This window comes from Tyto alba, unplaced genomic scaffold (assembly GCF_018691265.1).
Source record: "Tyto alba isolate M040663 unplaced genomic scaffold, T.alba_DEE_v4.0 Super-Scaffold_21, whole genome shotgun sequence".
NCBI classification, from domain to species: domain Eukaryota; kingdom Metazoa; phylum Chordata; class Aves; order Strigiformes; family Tytonidae; genus Tyto; species Tyto alba.
The window spans coordinates 546,484-562,473 of record NW_024881295.1 but is presented as its reverse complement, the minus strand read 5'-3'; the positions used below and the strand labels follow the sequence as shown (position 1 = coordinate 562,473).

General features: G+C 38.6%; 1 protein-coding gene across 3 annotated transcripts in view; it reads left to right on the top strand.

The window, feature by feature from the left end:
• TSPAN9 (tetraspanin 9) overlaps positions 1–15,990 on the top strand; it is a 199,900-nt gene that overhangs the window by 81,016 nt on the left and 102,894 nt on the right. For 2 of the 3 annotated variants that reach the window (XM_042795246.1, XM_042795247.1), the window contains one exon: positions 6,564–6,643. In XM_042795246.1, the coding sequence (XP_042651180.1) occupies positions 6,581–6,643 (63 nt within the window). In that variant the 5' untranslated portion in view covers positions 6,564–6,580. Of the gene's footprint in view, positions 1–5,701; positions 6,644–15,990 lie in introns of those variants that run through there. The other variant, XM_032983792.2, reaches the window with a different exon arrangement.

Below are 15,990 nucleotides of genomic sequence, written 5' to 3'. Positions count from 1 at the left end.
GCAGTGGTTTTAAATGTCCCCATTTATGGAGTCACACCTGTTTATGCTTAAGTGCCAGAAAATTAATATTTTAGCAATGAAGGAATTCACTCAATTGTGAAAGGAATGTGCCTAGAAATGTTCTTTATGGCATAACTGAGCAGGTTTCAGAGATGTGTGTTGCCTTTTAAAAGTGAATGATCACAACATTCTTTTGGTTCTTGCTTCACATGCAGCCATTTGTATGAGAGGTTTTTTAAAATTCGTTTAAGTTTAATAGTTCTGCTAATGCATAGACACTTGCTGTCAGTTAATTCAGAACAGCACTCTGCTGGTGAAAGACAGCCTTTTTAGAATAGAGATTAGAGAATATCCACCTGATTTTGTTCAAGGGACTTGTACACATTGGACACAGTTAGAAGAGTTCTTGTATTACTGAAGTCCTCCTACACTGTCCAAGAGGAAGAAGAGATGCCATCTCTCATGATAGGCAAAAGCCTTCTGCTATTTGCCAGCTTTCTTTAATCTGTAGTCAATATGGAAGATGTGAAAATATAAAGTGTCATTTAAAGTGGGAGTGGAAGAGAAGCATTCAGATTATGTACCTTACCTCTGCAAAAAATAGGTAGCAAATAAGAAGAACGCTTCTCACTTCCTTGCTCCTGCTTTCTTTTTTTGGTCTTTAATTTCTAAAGCATGGTTTTGTAGATCTGATTTGTGATGTTTCATCCCATGGGGACACCTGGGATATGATGTTGCTGCCTTCCTGCCCATGGTTGGCAGCTTTCTACTCCCTTGATGTTGTTTTCTCTGTGTGTGAAGTAAAAAGCACTTCTCTGCATATACCCTTTTGTATACTGGGAGGGGACAGCAGTTGGTACTGCACATTTATTTGCATAATTGATGGACGAGGCTTGGTTCAGCTTATATTAGCTTCTTTTCAGGGAGTCCCTAATTTGAAGATGGGTTTATTGATGACTTTTCAAGTAATCACTATTCAACTAATGCTGTTATAGTGAGAAAACCCCCTTTCCTCCTACAGGTAAGATACAAATTTAAGCTACAAGGTTTTTCCTGTTAGGCATTGAAATATTGAACTTTTCAGAGACCAAATTTTGAATCCAAAATCTAAAAGCAGAATAGGAACTGATTGGGGAAGTGAACACTTTGGAAGGGAGAGCCATCCTGCAGGAAGAGCTGGGTAGGCTGGAAGAGTGGGCTAACAAGAACCTTATGTAGTTCAGCAAGGAAAAGTGTAATGTCTTGCACTTGGGAAGGAATAATGCAGGAGTGCAGCACAGACTGGGACCTATCTGTCTGGGGCCCAGCTCTGTGGAAAGGGACCTGGGGATCCTGGTGGACAAAAAGCTCAATATGAGCTTGGAAGGCCCCAGGATGTGAGATACAACCCTCAGAGCATCCAGGTTTTTGGTTATAAACCCTGCAGCCTTGGAAGCCCTGGGAAATCCAGGTATTTTGACTTGCTGGAGTCTGTAAACTCTGTTGTGGAATTGGGAGCATCAAAATCCTGAGAACTCCATGATTTTGTCCCTCATATGATATTAATTTCAGTTTGATTTTTTGGACATTCTTTTCCCTTTAAACTTATTCCAAAATCAATCGTTTGGGATTTTTAAATCTGAATTTTCATCCCTATGCTACTGTATGCCAAAGTCATAAACTATTCTTTCCAACTCTTGTTCCATATCTCCTTCTCATGGCCTTCCATGGTTTCGGAGCAGTGACTGGAAGGATGTAGTCACTGAGTTTATACTCAGCAATCTCAGTTCTTTGTCTAACCAGTGTATCCTGAGGAAGGCTTGTGTAATTGACTTCTTGGTCAATATAATTCAATAGAAGAGATTGAATTTAAGAACCATATCCCTCGAACACTTGACAGTGTATGGATTTGTTTGTCTCTCTCCAGAGCTCAGTATTGTTCTGAAGTCATGTGTCAGGGTTACTAAAACTCACGATTTCTAAAAATAATTAATTTGAGAATGATTAGTGTACTAGATGAGGCCATGTGAGGCACAGATTCAGTTCGCTTCTCTGCCAGCAATCTCCTATTCATCCTCAGCAAATGTCTTGGTCCTTGAGTTCCCCATTTTTAAAATGATGACAGTAGCATTATACTACCTAATAGAAATAGCAAGGTAAAATATATAATAAGTTGTAAAATGGCTCATATATCATGGCGACTGTAGGTTTTATTTTCCCTTTTTAAAAACTCCTAGAGTTTCACATTTCATTTTCAGGAATCATGGGGGACCGTGGCAAAAGCTTAAGATATTTTTGCTCAGCCTTCAGTGTTTGTTCCTGTTCTTGCCTGGTTTAGTCCTTCTCCATCTCACTGGATCAGCGAGATGATTTGTGGGGCATGTTTTGTAAAACGGATTTGGAACTTTTCAAAGGGGGAAAAATAAACATAATTTCTATATTTTTCTGAATTACATTTTATATCTGTATTATGTCTTTATAAATACATAGTTATAAATATGTGTATAAACTTGGTCAGCTTGTGCTCTGTTTTGCAGCATGTTTCAACAAGCCAGTTGTGCAAAAAGAGCTGAGGAGAGCAGAAACAGAGGGATGCAGGAGCACTGTAGCTGGGTGTAAATGACATGAAAGTTCTAGTGAGATAAAACTAAGGACTGAGAAAAAATATTAAATATTTTGTGACTTCTGATAAAAACCGAAAGGGATCTGTATTTTGAGGAGTATGGTGGACTGTTCCCAGGTGGGAACCAAGTAAATCAGTTTCAGTAGGAGAACCAGCCTATGTTTTTGGGGCTTTACTGTTAATACCCTTCCATTCCATTCTTCTGCTACAACCATTGTGACATTCATTTTCATACCTGGTATCTGAAACCGGCCTAAATTCTTACCTCTAATACTTGGCTGAGCCATTTAGATGAGATGGGGCTGATGTTCACTGACTTGTACCAGGCATTTGCATGTGGCACTGAAATGATTTTGTTGATGTGGAGACATCTCTCAGCAACAAAATTCTATGATTCAGTAATCAAAGATTAATGAAGTACAGAGTGGGCTTTTGAATGTTTTTCATGCCCTAATTACTTAACAGAGGTGAGATCTGTAGTGAATGAAAACGTGTTTGTTCCCATGCTGAGATACACTGGCAAGTGGGACAACCATAAGGTGCTGTTAAATGGCCTTGCAGCAACAACTACCACTGAAGTCTCAATCAGAGGCAGAGTAAAAATCAATTGCTAGTCAAAACTCAGCTGGATTAAACTGATAACTGCTTTTTCACTGCTTATTTTTTCAGCAAATGAGCAGTTCTATATGATTTATTAACTGATCTACATAAATATTGAGTTAGAGTTCCAGCAGGAGGAAGTGGCATCCAATCTGTAAAGCTGCCCTGTGTCTGGAAATTCAAGTGGTGGAAGGTTACTGAAGCTTGTAAAGTCTCCCTGGTGGCAACAGCAAAACTGTAAGAGGGTCATATGTTCTGCTGTACATGGCGGGAGGGGAGGCTGGTCTGGAATTGTGTTTTCCCTTGTGCTTGTTGCTCGGGCTTGGATTTGGAAGCTGGCTATTGGCTATACAAGTGTCTTTGTACTTGTGATAAAAAAGCTTGGTAGGACATTTGTGTTACTTTTTTTTTAGCCACCAGTAGAAATGCTTCCACTATTTACAAAAACTGACTGGATTTGTGGAGATTTTTTGTCTATTACAAAATATTCCTTCAGTCTTTTAACCTTCAGGAGGGTAGATTAATTATTATTGTCATGTAACTTCATATAGGAGGCCAAGGAAAATTGCGTTAGTTTTCACAAGTGCACAGCATATTTTTTTTTGTTGAAGCTAGTCTATGTCAATGTAAATTTTATGGCAAACGAATGGGTGAAACAAGAAAAAAATGTTTTAAAATACTTGTGCATGCTAATAATTTTTTGGCCAAAAACTCAATTTTGTGTGACAAGTAAAAATCAGTGAAAGCATCTAGCTGCAGCATAGGTTTTCAGTGGCACAACTTTACACTTACAGTAAGTGAATTTCAAACAGAAGAGTTTTTTCAGACTTCTAAAACCGTACTCAGGTCTTTGCCTTGTGCTTGAATGCGACTTAGCCTGCAGGCTCTGGTGTCTGAGGCAGATATCTGGCCTTGGCCTACAAGTCTCCTCCATGTTTTTTTCTGAGAAAGTTGTTTCGTGATGACTGCTCACGTTCAGTTTTTTATGTGCACCATAGATGTGTATAGAAATGCCCCACTCTACTTCGGTCACTGCTAATTTATCTTTTTTTACTCAGGTGTTTTGTGTGTAGCCTTTTCTGCTATCACACATACTGCTGAGTGGTCCTCTTGCAGTTGCTTTCTTATTGATGCATTTGATACAGGTAGTTCTGAAATTACTTTTGAAAAGCAAAGTGAATAAACCCTGTTAATATAGGCTTGAACCTGCCTGTTGTTAAAATGTTATTCTAGAGCAGAGTAGGTGAGAGAAAGATTATACATGTACCAATACTGGGTATTTCATGGCACAAAGTATTTTATGGTGGAGGGATGTTTTCTCAGAAATAGCCTGTCAAGAAAGGTACAGCACTGCTTTAGGGTGTTGATTCTGATGTTACATAAAAATTACACAATTTTAATGGGCTGTTGGGCATAGATATCTAAGAATGAATAAATGTTTTGTTATCTTTTCTCAGAGATAGCAGATAAAATAATTAGCAGTGTATTATAATGTGCATGTGAAATGGTCAGTTGAAAATGGTGCGTAATTTTTGTTTCTCCTGGTAGATGTATCTCTTTCATAGTGGCCTCCTAACACAGTTTCCTTCTTTACAAAAGGAAAAGAATAACCTGCATTTTAAATCTGTTGTATCACTTTGTACCATCAGTTTGCTGCTTTTATGCTTATGACAAAATGATGAATGTGGAAGCGCTAGACATGACCTGAAGCATTTCTCTTCCTCCCCTCCAGGCACTTCACACACATATGCACAGACACACATGCATGTTCATGCCCTCACTGTTTCAGAGTCCTAGCAGACATGTCAGGCTACTATCTGGAAAAGAGATGTAGCATTTGGGTCAGTGTTTCTACTTCACAGGCTACCTGTAATGTAAGATGGCTTATTGCCATACACAAGAACATCTCTGACATACTAGTTAAATAGAGTGTCAATAGCTGCAGGTTCAGAGGGCCTTACATTTCAAGAGTTTTAAGAATTGATTGACGACCCTGTAAGAGGCAGCAGCTCTGCTTTTCTGATTATGGTTAATTATATATCACAGGTGATGGTGTCACATTATGTGCATGTATAGCTGAGATGTGGCTATTCAGTGTATGCTGGGTGCTAGTCTGTTCCAGTTCCTTGTCCCACGGCATTTGTTTAAGCCAGAGAAAAATATAAGTCACTGTTAATTTAATGAGCAGGGAGAGGTTAGCGCCTGCCTAATTCATACATTTCCAGTATTTTATTGCATTAAAGGAGTATCACTGCTTCACAGTTCTAGCTCATAAACAGCTAAACACTACTTGACATTTAAAGAGATTTTCTGTTGTGCGCTTGTACAGTCAAGAGTATTTCTAATCCTATTAAAGATATTATGTCATGGAGGCGTGCCCTGTGAGAGAAGGCTTCTGCTAACTGGCTCAATGGAAACCAGAGGGGACGGGTGAGCAGGGGGGTGGATTTATTACTGATAGTTAGGTCAGGGATTTCTGTGGGAAATGCCCAGTGGCTGCAGTTGCTTATGATTTCACGGCAACAGCAGTGAAACTGTGCTCTGATAGCTGGTTACTGAATGAGATACTGCAAATGGGTGGGAAGACAAAAGACAGCATGTGAGAGAGTCAGAGAGACACAGAGAGGGAAGCTGAGAGCAAGGAAAGTGCTCCGGCTCGAGGAGAGTCTCCTGGGTGCACTGCAGAAGCTGTTTGGAAATGGATGCAAGGACCATCTGCTGCCTGTAGATTAGAGGGCTATAGACTAGAAGTGGAGAGAAAGAGTTTATGGCTCTTTTGAATAAAAATTGAAGTTCTGCATAGCTGATTAATCAAGATAAATCATGAGTATGCTCTTGCATGTGATATTAATATATAAATCCATGCTACAGATAGACAGAGTACAGCCTACATTTCTATGAAAAATAAAACCAGCAACAATGCAGTGAATAAATTCTGCAGTGATTAACTGATTTATGTACGAAGAAAAAGAGAAACAAAACACAGCTCTTATCACACTGTGGCATTTGCAAGGCACTGCATTTAATGCTTAGAGATGCTATACATTAAATCTGACAACTGTGAGAAGAGAGATCATGGAGAAGTCAAGTAGTGAGGATTCTTCAATTCACCGGAGTCCATCTTTGGATAGCAAAGACTCAGATTTTGCTAAACCTTCTACCTCAGGGAAGCAATTTGGTCGAGGTTTTACTGCTGGAGCTTTCTATGGTACAGCTGGATCACGCACACAGAGCCACACTGGGGTCGGAGCCGGGACTGGCATTGAGACTGGAACTGGTGTAAAAAGTGACAAATACAGCGCACCCAAAGGCAGCAAATACGTGGTCTTTTACCTGGATCTATCCTTTGTTTTCCTTTTAGAATTTAAGAAGTGCAACATGGCAAGAGGCTGCCTGTGTTGTTTGAAATACATGATGTTCCTTTTCAATTTGATATTTTGGGTGAGTACTGCCTTTTCAGTTGCCTGCATTTCTTAGTGTATCCTGTACTGCTACATTATGTGTATAGTGCATCTTTGAAGCAATACAGTAAGTTCCTCCCTCCCCTCCCTCTCTTTCATACCTGCTTGGAATATTTTCAGTGTTAAACTTGTGTCTATTGGGAAAAACGTACATGCTTTCTATATCGTTATAACTACCTGATTACTGTAGTTTGGCTACTGATTCCTCAAACTTGCTGTTCTAATATGTATTTTGAACTAGCTTCTCTAAGGAAGGGCAGAAATGTTGCCCTTTAAGGAAGACAGAATTATTGTAGCATTAAAATCCTGCAGTGGCAGGATTTTTTCATTCTGTGGTAATACTTTGTGTTGCTTTAAGATGCAGGTTAATTAAAATTTGAAATACATTCTCACTGTCGCCATAAATTTCATTTGTTTTTTGTAAACTTCACTTGACAAACTGCTTTTTCATTTGAAGGAAGTTCTGTCCCATTTCACCAATTAAAACCAATAAATCACATATGTTCTAACCTCTTAAGGTATCAGCATAAATGTGAAATGACTGGAATGGTGAATTAATCTGGATTCTGTTTCAGCTGCAGTTGTTCACATCACTGTGTAAAGTTGGAGACTTGTTCTTGCTTTAAAGGGATCAAAATTGATTTTCCTTCATCAGCCAGGAGGCATGAAGAGTTGTAACGATACCTCAGCAAGCGAGTTAAAAGCATTGTAGTTACTTTGAGCAAAGTATTATCATGTACAAGGGAGGGAGAAAAAGTTAAGTCATGTGGCGGTTGGGCATCATTTAGTGAACAGTATTGTTGAGGGAATCACAGGATAATTGAAATATTGAGTGTGCATGAATATAGCCCTGTATGAAATGGTTTGCTTAGTGGAAAACAAAGGTTACTGCTTTCCTGATAGTTGCAAAGCTTGGGCACAAGAACACTGTTTCGATCCAGAAATATATAATATGCTACATAAATAAATGAAAACACCATCCCTGGAAAAAGGGACATTAATAGTGTAGTTCAGATAGCTACCTCTGGTGTAGAGATATCATTGTTCAAATCAGGAGTCTTACTAGGAGCTTCTCTATCTTGACCAATGGTGTTGAACCATTGATGCAACAGTGAGCTTTTATCAGTAATAGACTGAAATGATACAATCACTGAACTTGTGGTCATCTTACTTAAACAGAAAGGTAGAACTGGTCACTGAAGATCATCTGATCAAAGTTCGCTCTGGTTTTAAAATATTTTTTTGTTTCTGGACAAAAACACTACCAGAAAGTTGCCTTAACTGTTTCTGAAATAAATCACTTTGCACACACCAGATTTATATCAAACTGGCTATTTGACCCAATGCTGCATTAATTTGACACCTCGGAAGTATTTTTTTCATAAGCTATATGTTGTGATTAGTTTTGGAACAGCTTTTTTTCTGATATCATTACTCATGTCCTCTGTGATCAGCCATTCTCTTAGTATCTCTTAGCCCTCACTTCCTTAGATGCAATGTATTTCTTTGCTTTTATCTCCTTCCCAAGCAGCAATTTTATTGACTCTGCATCAGACCTTCAGAGTCCATTTTTCCATTCCTTGAACTTACAGAAGTATTTCAGACCTCATCTTCATGCTCATCTCTGTCTGCTCAACTCTCACTGGATTTTAATATACAAACACATTGATTCTTCTTCTAGGTTAAAACTAGCCTACCATCTGGAACAGTTCTCTAGTGCCGTGTGATTCTTCAACACTCTTACCTCTTAATCCGCTTTACACTCTCCCCATCACGTCTTGTTGTGAAGCTTATACCACTTTTCTTTCTGTTATTAAAATTTGTCAACACATCTCTGTCTAATATTCTACAAATGCTTTTTATATGAACCAGGCTATACAGAATGAAAATTATATTCTGGAATAGTGAATCTCAGAGATTATAGAAAAATGCTAAATACAAGATGTCAGGTACTTTTCAAAGTAGTTTACAACAGAAATTTGATCCACCAGCCTGGTTTACATTGTTGAGAAGTCCCTCTTTCTTCACTTTAGCTGGCCAATACTCAATTTTGCATGCCAGTCTTCATGTTCCCATGTATCCTTCCAGAGGACTTCAGTCTTGCTAGCTTGTTATTTTTTTTTTTTTAACCAGACTATTTTATTGTCATGAGTCATTCAAATGCATAAAATTATCAGATCTTTTTACTCGTAGAAATGCATGCTGGAATGAGTCATAGAATCATAGAATGGTTTGGGTTGGAAGAGACCTTAAAGATCATTTAGTTCCAACCCCCCTGCCCCGGGCAGGGCCCCTTCCCCCAGCCCAGGGGGCTCCCAGCCCCGTCCAACCTGGCCTTGAACCCTTCCAGGGAGGGGGCACCCACAGCTGCTCTGGGCACCCTGGGCCAGCGCCTCACCCCCAGCACAGGGAAGGATTTCTTCCTCATATGTAATCTAAATCTACCCTCTTTCAATTTAAAACAATTATCCTTCATCCTCTCACTACACTCCCCGATAAAGAGTCCCTCCCCACCTCTCCTGTCCCCCCTTTAAGCACTGAAAGGCCACTGTAAGGGCTCCCCGGAGCCTTCTCTTCTCCAGGCTGAACCCCCCCAACTCTCTCAGCCCGGCCCCCCAGGGGAGCTGCTCCAGCCCCCCCAGCATCTTCGTGGCCTCCTCTGGCCCCGCTCAAGCAGCTCCGTGTCCTCTTATGTTGGGGGCCCCCGAGCTGGCCCCAGCACTGCAGGGGGGTCTCACAAGAGTGCAGTGGAGGGGGAGAATCCCCTCCCTCAACCTGCAGGCCACACTTCTCTTGATTCAGCCCAGGACACCGTTGGCTTTCTGGGCTGTAAGCACACATTGCTGGCTCACAGGCAGTTTTCCATCCACCATGAAGCATACTACAGGCAGGTGTTCTGTAGCTTACTGCCTCTGGCTTTGTACCTGGAATCTACATTAGTTCTGCTATGGCTGTCTGACAGGTTTTGGATGTTTGGCTCTGTACGTGCTCCTTGCTGACACTGCACTTGCAGCATCTCTCACTCCCACCCTGAAGTCCTGACACAGATCTGCCAGTGCCCTCCATTCCTACCCTGTCCTGAAGCTACTCCCTGCTATTTCAGTCCTCTCTATCCTCTCAACCCATTTTTCCCATTTCTAGGTTTGCCCTTTCACATTGCTTCCTTCTGAATTTCTATTAAGAAACCCAAGTCCAAAACGATGAAGTTGTGGCCTGGTCTTAAGCAGTGACTGTCATCTTTTGTAGTGCAAGATGATTTATTTTTAAAAAGAGAAGACTCATTTTTAAGCTTGAAATTTTCTGAACCTGTGTTTCAAAGCAGAATGATACTCCTGGTCTTCAGAGGCGTGGAGACCACTTCCACACTTCTGACAAAGGCAAGAAGTGTTCTAATTTGTTTTTTGGGGTTTATTTTGGTTGGGTGTTCTTTTGTTGTTAGTTTGTTTTTTTGTTTGTTTGTTTTCCATACAGGAAACAATTTAGGCAACTGGAAAGAGAGATGGAAAAAGTGTGTTTCAGGGAGTCTTTAAACAGCTGCTAGGCTAGCAGTTGGATAGCTGCAACAGGCAGTCCAGCTGACCAGCTTGCTTGCCACAAAGCTATATTGTTCTGAGCCCGTGGTAGCAGAAAGCCTGTCTCATGGGAAGTGTTGTTCTGCCATAGCAAAATGGTGTTTCTGAGATGCTTCCTCTGAAGATGAAGCCTGGTGGTATCCTTTAGCATCCCAGAATGCTGGACACTGTTGCCTTGAACGATTCTTAGTGTTGGCCCAAAGAAGGATGTTTTTCTATAGGAAAAGAGGAATCTTTTTCCCTTATTTACTTCTTGACACAGAGAAAAAGGCTGAAACCTAATCTCATAGGGCAGTGAGCTGTACTATTCCCTCAGCATGGCAGCCAGCTCATACATATTTGAAGACCAATTATATATATATGTATCATATGCATTATTTTTATAGAGAGTATATTTTATATATTTTAATATATATACATATATATATACATACATGTACATATTTGAAGGTGAAGGAGAAGTTCATTGGTTAGTGGATTCTCTCTGTCATTATGTAGTAAACATACTGTCTCTGTGATAACAACGATAAAGAGGTGGTGCATTGTTTCTGCCCAGCAAGAATTCAGTGTTTGTGAATTAGATTCATGACAACAAAATAATGTTTTTGAAAATTAGTAGCATGTGTATTAGTTAATGTAGAAGGCCTGCATATGAGTTCTGCAAAGCAAATTGATCTAGGTGGGGCCCAGCTGTAAGTTGAAACAGAAGGTGTTTCTCCACCATATCACTAAGAGCTTCAGGTATTTATCTGTGGCCCTCTGATTCTTAGCAGTTGTTCTTGGCCATCTGGCATTGCTTTCTTCTAGAGATTAGGAAAGTCTGAGCTGAGGGTGTTAAGGAAGCTTACAGTATTTAATTGTATGTCTAGAATGATGATTTACACTGAATTCATCCTAAGTGCATAATATGTTTTACAGAGGAACTGAGCAACTACAGATGTTAGTTGGTTTAGCTTGCCTTCAAGAATATTTATGTGCAAATATATGGAGATTTTGAAGTAGCCAATATAGCTCTGCAGAAGAAATAAAATATTGATTTTTGCTTCTACAGGTAGCAGTTTAATTCTCAAGAAAGGTAATCACCAAATATAAACGTTAGGGTATATGACTTTCTAGGTTAGATTTTACGTCATTGTTTTATTACAGAGAAGAATTATGATAATTATTTTCACAAAATGTATCAGAAAATCTTACTGGCTATAAAATGGAAATTCTATAAAACATAAATTTTAAAAAGAAATTTCACTTCTGAAGTAAGAATTTCATGGGGTCCTAAAAGGGAAATTTTAATGTGACAGGAATAAATTATCAAAACTTCACTAGAGAACTTTGCAAGTAGACAGTGGTCATGGTTAAATTTTTGGTTGTTCTGTTCATGTAACTAAGGTTAATGAGCCCAAATACAGTGAAGCATCTGTAATACACACCTGGTTAGATTTTAGCATTTCTTAATTTTAATACAAAATGCATTTTATTAGAGGGAATATATGGCGAGATTATTAAATCTCTGTTCTTCTGTATTTCAGGAAAAGCTAAGTGCAGCCAAGAAGATCCTTAATGTGGTTTATTTTAAAAATTGTTTATATTTAAACTACAACAAAAAAAAATCTGATAGGAATAATACCTTTTTATTCATGGTATAATTATAAGCAGAAGTTATAATTTATCTAAGTTAAATGGAGTAAAATTTACAAATTCAGATATTTAATCTTCAGTTTAAAAGTAAATTTTATAATAGGTTGCAAGCATTTTCCTTTTGGTAGAATGTAAGTCTGGAAGAGAAGAAGATGGGCTGGAAATTTACTAATCCAGAAGTAGCAGCATAAAGTCAAATACAGAAAATCTTTCACTGTTGCTCTGTTATTAAAATAATGAATAAAGACTCCTGAAGAGTTTTTTTTTCTGCATTAATTATCTGTCTAATTAGATCTTATATATGGAGTAATTCATATTTTTTTCTCTAAATTAAAAACAATGTTGTGTGTTTATCAGTGAACATAAAGTCAGTCATACAGCAGCCATCCAGGTCACTTTTACTAAAGTCTCAGATCAGACTGAAAGAAAGGGAACATGTCCATTCACTGGGTCTGGCTGCTGTCAGAGCTATTGGGACTGTAAAGCAGCTAAGAATTTTAGAATGGTTTATATAAGGTAATCCATATTTATTTATACCAAACTGGAACATATTCTATAGTGCACTGTTTAGTTTGAAGAACAAACCTTTAATGCTTAACTGAACCTGTTGGACAGACAGTTAAATCTTGTGAAGAGACTTTGTCCCTACTCATAACTGAAAGTTAATTTCTGAGGTTGAGGAGGGATGGACAGTTTGTCCCTGAAATGAGAATGAAATTGGTAACTACAGACAATTTAGAACAGGAAACACATTGAAATTCTCTCCTTTTTGTTGTTCTCCCCCTGGGTGCTTTATCTGATATTCCCCATTTTCTGACACAGGGAATAATGACAGGGAAAGACAGTGAGTGACCCTGGGATGTTTGTCTCTTGACATAATAGCAATATTTACTTCTGTCCTATTTTGACTCTAATGACATGTCAGCAGTACAGTGACAGTTGCAGTACAATCCTGTGAAAGTAAGATTACTCAAAAACTAACGCACAAACAAAACCCCTCAAAAAAACCCCCAAGAACCAAATCAACCAAGCAAGACAGTGAAATCTAGAGGAAGAATTCAGTTTTCAGTAGGGATTCAATATGCCGTGAAAAGATTCCATCTTTTAGTTTTATTTCCCTCTCCAAATGGTATAACCCTATTGGCGTGCCTATGCAAACATGCACCTCAGTGGGGGAGAACAATTAGATAAACATTTTAGCATGTCAATATTTTGGCTGGGAGGGAAGGGAAATACAATATTTAGTTCAAATTGTGTGGTGTCCTAATGAATACAACGTAAATAAAGTCCTTTTAAAAACCTGCACATTACAAAATAATGTTCAACTATTATTTGAGGCCTGAGAATAATTTAAATTTAAAATAATGAGGTTTGCTTCAGAGCTGAGTTAGACTGGTTAATCCAAGTGGTGAAGGTCCCATAACTGGTTTTAGGGTCTAAGCTGTCTCAGCGTGATAGGGAAGACATCTGATATGGCATTTTTCACAGTGTTCCTCCCACTAACTGCTCTTTGCTAACACCATATTCTGTTCAGTTGTTTTGGGTTTTTTTATTTTTTTTTTTGGTGTGGGGTTTGTTTTTTTTTAAATCATTTTTGTTTTCCTTCAATGTGGAAGTGTTTTTACTCTAGCTGTAGGTAGGTGTGAGAGCCATCTGTGTCTTTCATGTTGGATAGATGATGAATTGATTCATGACTCAAAAAGCAGATTTGTTGTATATGTCTGTTACAATGTAACCTGCTGGACATAGTTTAATCATTTTTATATGAGTTTTATAGTTATTGTAAGTGAGGAGCTGAATAAAAAATTCAAATTAGAAAACAAATTAGTCCCCTCCAACCCTCCCTGGCCCCCTGTATTCCCAGAGTTAAAATCTTTCTTTAAATGGTCCCATTTCTCATATCCTCCAGCTGCATGACCTTAAGCAAATTTTTTCAGCCTTCTGTGTTTCAACTCCTCTAACTTTTAAAAGCAATGGTAGCAACTTTTGTAAAGCAATGGTCATAATCATGAGGTACAATTATTGTTAACTTTGAATAAGCTTAATAACTAATGTTTCTTACTTATCTCTGGACTCCTAGACCCATGCAGAGCACTTCAGTAAGCTGTTTGATTGGACCTTGATTAGTATGTTCCGTTTTTGTCTGTTCCTGCTACCTTCCAGGTAACTAAGTCTGCAAGAGGCTGATCCAAATGAGTATAATCTTCCTCATGCGAGTAGAGGATGAGCTTGTAACTCCATTATCTGACTGTCCAAAGAAGCATCTAATTTGCTTATGTAAATGCTACTGACACAGAATGAGACCTGGGTAGAAAAGATGAGAGGATGAAGACCAATTTGTGGAAAGTAAAGTTCAGTTAATTGGGGTTTTGCTGTATATAAAGTTAGGATGTTTCTAACGGGCAGCCAAATCACCACAGAAAATATAGTATACCATACTTAGTAGCTCCTCTGTGCTTATCCCATACAGTTTATAAACTTACCCAACCTTTCAGCAACTCATGGCAACTGTGAATAAAAAGGAGGAATTCTGCTGCATATATTGGGCTTTGGTTTAAATATCTTGCAGAAACAAGTAAACCACACCTTCCAAACAAAGTAAAGGAACATAATATGGTTGAAGGTGTGTTATTAAACAGTGAATGTTTGCTGAACTTCTTGGAGACTTGTCACATAAAACTTAATCATTTTAGTATCACTTTATAGAAATGACTGCAGGCACTGAACTCAAAGCAATTTCACATTTTTCCGAAACGAATTATCTTTAAATCAACTCAGCTCTCCATTCAGCTCAGTCCCTTGCTGCTTAGGAGTAACTTCAATTACTGAATTTCTTCAGCAGAGATAATTGAACTTCCAAGTGTTTGGAAATTTGGCTGGGATGATCGTGCTTCTTCTTTCCTGCTTTTCTTGATCTGGGCCAAAGTTCACATGGCTATCGAAACATTTCTAATTTAGTTAGTCCATCCAGTGTAGCAGGGATTCTGCATATTCTTGGGACCTGCTGCCAGTTTGAATTTAAAAAGTCATCTGCAGCTCATCTTCAATAATGGCTCTCAAAGCTTGGCACTATGACCAATAGCTTTATCACTGCTCAGGTAATGCAGGTAGGGCTAGGTTTTCCACAGGGTTATCATCAAAGCAATGTTTGTCATTGTTCTTAATCAAGGCAGAGCCAATCTGAACCTATCTGTAAGTGTTTAGTGTCACAGTAAACGTGCTGGGTCTCTTGTCTCTCGCCCAGTGCTGTCTGGGAGCACAGAGCTGCTGGTTCCCCCTTGCATCCCTTGGAAGGGGGTGCAAGCTGAAGCACAGAATGAGTAGCTTGCCATTTCTCTTATTTCTTTCTTTGTCTCCATGTGTTTGCTATGTTTTTGTTGTTAAATGAAGTAAATGAGAATTACCTTTTCAGAGTCAAAAGAATTCATAATATTTGCAAATATTGCTTCTGTTTTAGTGGGGATGAAATTCTGTATCCATGGATTCTTGTTGAATCTACTTGGTCTTCATTGCAAGCTGCATTTGATACTCCTGTCTTTTTGCCTGTCTTCTGACTCACCTGAAAGAAACCCCCTTATCCTGTTTCTAATCAGTGCATCAGGGATATCTAATTTTGAAAATACATTATACTAATGTCTGTATGTCTTTCGTCCCATATAACACTGTCAAGTCATGAGTCATCAGAGATTGAATCTGTATCTTTTTTCTTTTGTGGATTTCCCTATATTTGTGTTTTATGTGCATTCTGGTACAATTTCTACTGCTGTAAGTACAAATTGCAGTAGGAAATGATCACATTACTGTTGACACCTATTGAGAGTTACTGCAAGGAATTAAAACGAGCAGAAACTGACATGCTAGTCATTTGTTACTTACAGAATTATTAGTTTCTAACACTGTAAGGAGTTGTGACTGATAAATTATTTTTTTTTACCAAAATAAGTGAGGTTTAATTGTTTTTAATTTTTTTATGGTGAAGAAGACTGAAGCATGACAATCATGAGCTATGGATGGAGATGAACAGATGATTATAAGCTGTAGGGATTCATCAGCTTAATGAATTACTAGTCTTTAGCAGAGATGTATTAGTTGCTTGTGTGCACGTTTCTACCGTGCTGCA